At 41.2% G+C, this 7,500-nt stretch overlaps 1 protein-coding gene and 1 long non-coding RNA gene across 2 annotated transcripts in view; both read left to right on the top strand.

Moving 5' to 3' along the window:
• The window catches only part of LOC138060181 (uncharacterized), a 180,260-nt gene that overhangs the window by 145,522 nt on the left and 27,238 nt on the right, over positions 1 to 7,500 (top strand). The gene's annotated exons all lie outside the window — the stretch shown is intronic.
• Positions 6,191 to 7,500, top strand: part of LOC138060178 (uncharacterized) — a 28,548-nt gene continuing 27,238 nt past the window's right edge. Inside the window, exon 1 of the mRNA XM_068905899.1 lies at positions 6,191 to 6,452. Within this exon, the coding sequence (XP_068762000.1) occupies positions 6,448 to 6,452 (5 nt within the window). The 5' untranslated portion in view covers positions 6,191 to 6,447. The remainder of the gene's footprint in view (positions 6,453 to 7,500) is intronic.

The raw sequence follows: 7,500 nt of genomic DNA, 5'->3' as shown, positions 1-7,500 counted from the left end.
AAGGGTTCCAAATGTGTGGACAGATTGGGCAGGAACTTGTTGTAGAACTGGACTGAACCAGGAAGTGAGCGCAGACTGGAAACAGTCGTGGGCTCAGGCATCTTCTGCACAGCATCAACCTTGCGACTCTTAGCAACTCCTCGGCTTGACAACAGATGTCCCAGGTACTCGACATAGGGCTGAGAAAATAAGCATTTGTCAAGGCGACAACGGAGTCCCTTGTCACTCAGGCGTTGTAGTAGCCTCTTTAAATTTCTGAGGTGAGGTGCTCTTACGCCGTTGATCCACTGACCAGTATGTCATCCAGGTAAACTGCAACGCCGGGTAGATCGCTTGTATGCTTATCCATAATTTCCTGAAAATATCCCGTGGCGGAGGTAATCCCAATGGGTAAACGCATTTGGAGCAGAACACCTTGATATGTGCTTAACGCAGGTCTCTTCTGTAATTTAGGACCAAGCCCAATCTGGTTGTACGCAACTGCTAAATCAGTCTTCGTAAAGCCATATCCTCCTGAAAGCTTGTGCATCAGTTTTTCTGGCTTAGGTATTTGATGGCGATGCGTTTCCAATTGAGCATGGATAGTCGCAGAATAATAAACACAAACACGCAGTTTGGTCTTGGCTTGCCCTGGAAGCAAAGGTTTGCGGATGGGTACTATAGGAGTGCCATACTCATCGAATTGGGTTTTTCGCTAAACACTAGGTTTGATTCCTGCTGCTGAATGCTGCTGTCACACTTTTTCTTTAAACAGGTAACCTCCAGGTGCCCTATCTTGCTATAACAATTGCATGTAGTGCGCTTATATCGGTATTCCTTTGGACTGTGGCCAGGTTTGCCACACCTTATGCATCTGGCCGGGGAAGACTGGGGCTCACGCGAGGCAGACTTCCCTTCCTGGTTTGGCTAAATCTTGTTGATGTCTTGCTTTGGGTGTGGTCCATGAGCAGTTTCCTTGGCAACATTTGCGGCGTCTTCGGTTTCAATCGCTATCTCTATAGCTCTTGCGAGAGTGCCGGTTCATCATCCTTAACTTTAAATAGAGCCTTTAGCACAGCTTCGTTATTGAGAGAACAAATAAACCTAGTTCACAGTCTCGTCCAATGGATCTTGAATCGCTGGAAAATCGCAGGTTATTGCGTCATGAGGAATGCGTGCTACAAGTTCCTGGTTTTTTCCACCTGGTTTTCTGTCCATGTGACTCAAAAACATGTAACGTTCACGCAAAATAAAACGCTTTGGGTGAAATGAATGAGTTGCTGGTCCCCAGGCCCCTTTGTTTTCCTCTACATTTGCAAAGACTTCTGGGATTGCCAGGGGGCAAACAAACCAGTCGACTCCGCTAGAAATCTAAATCGTTCGAGTTTAAGAAGTAGTCGTGGGTGTTTAGTGTATGGATGCGACAATGACAGTCGATATTCACAGCGACAGATCAAACTAGTAATGTCTTGAGGTTTTACTCTTCGTGATCCAGCAAAGCTTGTCAGCTTGAGAGACACATCTCCAAAAAACAAACTACAAGGTCACCTAGAACATGCCCACTAAAAATTGCTCCAATCATTTCGCCGTTGGATACCGCTGAGATACTTGCAAAAAGGCTATTTTGTACGTGAAAGGTCAAGTTATCCAGACGAGGGCAACAATGTGAAATCGTATGCTTTGGTGCAGGTTAAAGCAAAGCTCGGAAGAGTGTCAACACTGAATAATGTTCATTGTATACAGAAAACCGACATAAACTAACCCGCTGCCAACCCGACATAAACTAACCCGCTGCTTGTGATTCAGCAAACCCTTCCTGACAAAACAAAAACCACCTCTTCCGAGCGTCTATAGGGTCGATCCACTAAATTCTTCTGGAATTCAACCCGCGGTTATATCTGGCATCAAACCATCAGCTACTTGTGATAAAGAACATACCTGTAAAGGGTTATTCTGAAAATGTGACAACCATGAAAACGGAAATGAAACCATCTTCAACAGAAACTACCGAGAAGCGAATGTCGTCACGTACAGTTTTAATTTTGAAACGAAAATCAAAACTGATCGGAAACTATTCCCTTCTTCAAACCGAACTAATGCTGATGGAATGCAATACACAACGGAAAATAAAATTAAGATTGTCGATGTGAAATCATCCTCGATTGAAAGTGGAAAACTTAACTCGGAATTGCGCGAGGACGAAGCACTTTACAGACTTTAATCCGACTCTTCCTCGAGATGGCTTTCACGGCATTGCTCCACTTGTGGCTCGGAATCTGCCTTTGAATATTACTTTCGTTTTCCTTTCGTGTCGATGTTTTCTCCAGCCCTCACATTATTGCCTTCGTCTAGATAACCTTTCATATACAAAAGGGGCTTCTCGCCGGTAAGTATCACAACGGTATCGACCGGCAAAATGATTAGGGTAAACTTTACGGTGCTCTTGTTGGCCTTGAAGTTTGTTCTTTGAAGCTGTTTCTCCCAAGATGTCATTTTGTTTGTTGGTTCGATAACAGTAAAACCTCACGACAGTACTAGTTTGATCTGTCGCTCTGAATATCGACGGTCATTGTCGCATCCATACACTGCACGGTGATCGCCACCACCTATGACTACTTCTTAATTAAACTCGAACGATTTATATTATGTGAAATCCTACAAATACCTCTTATTGAACGCTTCTTATCTCCCACTTTTAACTCGAGCTTAAAGCCTACAAATACTACTTATTAAATGTTTCTAATCGAGTATTTTAACTCGAACAGCGCAATCGACTGGTTTGGTTGGCCCCTGGCGATCCCAGAAGTCTTTGCAAATATAGGGGAAAAACAAAGGGGCCTGGGGACCGGCAACGCCTTCATTGTTTAGCCTACTACAGTTTGAAATTAAAGCAACAGGATGTCTCTTCCGAAATGTTAGTCACTGCAATTGATGTAAAATAAATTTTACCTAAAAAATAAATGCAAATCATGGGAAAATGCTGAATATAGTGACCGAACTTCTGGAGGGGGACTGGAAACTAGACATTTCAAAGGCCTTTTTCTCAAAACCCAGCCGTACGTCAAAATTGTGGGAATTAGTAAACAATATGAAAACGAAACCGTCAACATTTTTATAAGGGTCTATCAGACAGTTTTTCAGTTATTATCAAAATAGACGAAAATCGACGTTTTTGCCATTTGCGATAAACCTCGGTCTGACAGATTTAATAATATATTTCTACAAATGATTATTTTTTCTCGCTAAGGAAATCCTGAAATTTTAAGGTGGGGTCGTACGGCTAGTTTTTGAGAAAAAGGCCTTTGAAATGTCTAGTTTCCAGTCCTCCCTGCAAGCGATAAGTCACCATATTTAGCATTTTCCCCTGATCTGCAATTTTTTGTTAGGTAAAATAACATTTTACATCAATTGCAGTGACTAACACTTCAGAAGTGACATCCTGTTGGTTAATTCCACAGATTTCGGAATCATTTTTCTTCGCAAAACTGTAGTAATAGAACTTAACAAAGTATACTCTGTGATCTCTTGTGCTACTCTGCATCCTAAAATGTATTGTTGAACAAATTCAAATAAGATATGTATATAATTAAGAAGACTGGTAACTAGAGAGAATAAGATAAAAATAGTAAGATGAATAGATAGCAGTGAAAACTTACCGTATAATAAAGCCAGAGTTTTTCACGGGCAGTGCTTTCTATTTATCTTACTATTTTTATCATATTCTATCCAGTTACCAGTCTTCTGAATGTATTGTATTTTGCTGTCTAATTATATAGCTGCATCAAAATCCAATATTGCCAACCAATCTATTTTTTTATTAATTTTTTCCAACTGTCCAAATTTAAAATAAATTGGATACTATTTGCTGGACCCTTTACTTCAGCATCGAACAAACCGTCCACTTTGAGAAAAATTTGGATACTTTTTATCGACCAATCAAATGTCAAGATAAATAAACGAACCGAGTATTGGCCAATCAGATTGCAGCTATTATCACTGTTTTTAAACTGCTGTTTTCTCCAATTTGAAGGTTCAGATATGATGCTGCTGTATTTGCCATGTTCATCTGTTTTTGGATGCTATGTAATTTTAAGTAACAACAACACGTCAGCTCTTGCTGATTAATTACGTTATCTCAACTGGTGACAACTTAAAATGGGACCAGTTTGAAACTCTAGCCACTGGGAAGTCTGACCGACCTTGTACCTTAAAAGAAACTCTTTTTAATCGTGATCTTCAGCCATCCTTAATACGTTAGCAGCGAAAAGCTGTATATTTATTTATTTTGTAAAATAATTTATTAGCTGTATACTTATTATTATTATTATTATTATTACTCAACACATCGTGACAATGTCCAAATATGGTCATAGCGCGCTCAATGTTTGTCGTGCGTACTCAACAGATATCCTGCGATGTACGTAATTTTGTGTGGCGCCGAGAAAAATGGTAGTTTTTTAAAGATATTTTTTCCAGCAACGGTAGAAAATTGTGCTTTGTCATCAATGTGTTGAATAATAAAGGAATTATCCTGCTTAATCTTTCCGGATATCGCCTGATTTTAGCCATTCGGCCGGCTAAGTATCAGGCGATATTCCGCGCGATTTCGCAGGATAATTGTTAAATAAACGTAAATGATTTGAACCCAGGAGTCATATAATTAAGTAAAGTACGATCGTCCGGGTGAGTGTAGTCCTGAGAAGGACTGTTTGAGATGACATTGACTGACGTTTCTACAACCTGAGCGGAAGTCATCTTCAATTATTTATTAGCTAACGCTTACTTCTGAAGATGTATGTTGAGACTTCATCAACATCTTGTTATCCTCATGTTTGTCACAGCAGTTTGCGTTCTATTTCTAATGAAGCTTCGTTGGCCAAAGACGAATTCAGGTTGTTTTGAACGTCTTTGCAACGTGTCTAATATATACAATCAGCAAATGCATCATTCCCCTGGACAGATTGGTCGAGGAATACGTTGAAATGGAACGGAAACTGCGAAACGACCGCAAGGGCGTGCATTTCCACCCCGGGGGGCAGGGGGGGGAGGGGGAGTAGGGGAAGAATAGGGTATCATTTTTCACGAAACTGACCAGTCGCTTGAAGATTTTATCAAGACTAAGGAAACCAGAATTCCCGCTCAAAAATATAAAAAAATCGAGTCGGCAAAGTTTAAGTTTACGCAACTCAGCCTCAACAGTGTCGATAAATGGCTATCATGAAACACTTCTGGATATTATTAACTGTCAAGTATCGGTATTTAGACGGAAATCGGTGGGAGTTTACCCTTGTATAGGGTAGCAAAATTCAGCTGAACCAGGAACCCATGACCCGGAGCCTACAACTCTACTGTGTTCGTGTAACGGCGTTTTCACAGACCGATTTATTTTTAGATTGAACTTCCCGCGAATGAGACTCCCACAGGAGCCCGATGACCAATTGCAAGAAATTAAGCTGACGTCATTGGGTCACCTAACCAGAACTGCCTCTGTTTTTTGACCTAATTCGCGGGAAAGGCTAGTCTAAAAATAAACCTACTTGTGAAAACGCCGTTTCACAGACGCTGTATGGAAGTTGCACGCTCCAGATGGGCTCCTGGCTCAACTAGCTCTGGTATAGGCTAAGGGTTCCAGGGTCCCAGCGGCACATCCCCACCCAGAAATTCCTAAACCCCCCCCCCCCCCCCCCCCCCGGGATTTCCACACTGTACGGTTCCGTTCCAAAATACTGGTAATTTGTAAATATGCCTTGAGCATTTGATTTGGAACTTCCTTCTTATATAGCCATCGACCACCTTATATATGAACTCACGCAATTGAGCAGAGGAAAACATTAATTACTAATTCGATTTTTTTCCATTACTGATCGATGCTTCGATGAATACTGAGTATGGCGACTCCCACTGTTGATACAGGCCGTTTTCCATTTACAAAAAGTTTCCGGAAATTCGCCCAGTGATTGCGATTTTACGCGCCAAAATTTAAAAATGTGGCCGTGAATAGCCTGGAAGTGGTAAGACCTTTCAAAAGTTGCAAATGGAACACACATTTCCATCGGAAAGTTTCCAACGGGAAAACAGGGCTACCTTTTCAGAAGTTCCGTTTATTCCGGAAATTTTCCAGTGGAACGAAGCAAAAACGTGTGTTCCATTTACATCCCAACCGGAATTTCCGGAATTTCTTAGTAAATGGAAAACGCCCACAGTCTCCCTCACTCGTTGTTGCCTCGATTATCAGCCGGTGTTTCGAGCCGACCACGATTACCGCTCAATTTCATCTCACTGAGCATTTGCTGAGGTGCTCGTCAGTGTATTCCTCTGGTTCCTACTCGAATATTAAGCCAGTGACGCCGTCATCGTCGATAAAACCGTATAAATTTGAGGCATCAATAGCGCAAAATCTTATTGCGGTTTACCAGTCGTGCTGGTTAGCCATTTTAACTACACTGTCTTTGGTCCTACTGAATTCAAATGCGGTAAGTACAACAATCATGCCTTTTTGTTGTTTCGAAGTAGGCTTAAACGTATGCGGCCCACACAACAATCAAAGCAGTTAAGAGCCTCAAACTATTTCGAATCCGACATAAGAAGCGCTGCCATATTTTACTAACCGTTTCATCAAGTTGACATAACAAATCGATAAACTGTCAGGTACTAAACAGAAATTGCAATGGCTGCAGTGAACACTTGGTGCAGCTAAAAGAAAAACCCGAGGTTTAACTGCATCGAGATTATGGCTCCGCAAACTGATGAAGATGGTAATATACCATATCATTTAGACCTTTCACTTCCTCGTGTCGGTATTTCGAACTTCTTTCCCCCCTTTCATGTACTTCTGGGTACTTGGTATGTTTTGGATTTGAAAGTTTTTGCAAAAGCCTCAAGTGAAGTAAGCAGACTAAACTAAAGGAACGTTTGGCCCTATGGTCGGATTTATTCTCATTTACCACCACGATCATGCTTGCCGAATGAGTACAGTGTAATAGCGAATGCCGTACGTATGTACGACGCGTATGCGCAAGTTCACTGAAGCGAATATAAACGAGTTGTCGTGTTTTGTCTTCTTCTGTGCCTTTGTTATTCATTGGCACATCTTTACTTTATGCGGTAATGCACAGCAAAAGAAATGGTAATGTAAAAAGCGGCAGGCCGCAAGCACGAAATTCCCATAGTGTGAAAGGATCAATCAATGAAAGCTGTCGTAATGAACAAACAGCGGGTTAATCACTGGCATCTGCTTTTCTCTTCGCTTAATTAAGTTAAGAAACCGTGAACATATATTAATTGCTGTAACAGAACAGATGTTCAAAACAGGAAACTTTCACTCGCTTGGCACACTTCAATTACATGGACACATCAAGGTGTCGTTTTTCGAACGACTGTAGCAAACGTTTTACATCAGTGTTACATGCACTCTTGCAGAATTTGTATGGTTGAAACATCCCGTGCGATTCAAATGTATATTTGTGGCGATCGCTATGGATTGATATCATATTTACATTTCTTTCCGCGTCATTTCACTGG

The sequence above is a fragment of the Montipora capricornis genome, chromosome 8, assembly GCF_036669925.1.
Source record: "Montipora capricornis isolate CH-2021 chromosome 8, ASM3666992v2, whole genome shotgun sequence".
NCBI lineage: Eukaryota > Metazoa > Cnidaria > Anthozoa > Scleractinia > Acroporidae > Montipora > Montipora capricornis.
The sequence above is the reverse complement of the archived record's forward strand: the minus strand, read 5'-3'. Positions and strand labels throughout refer to the sequence as shown.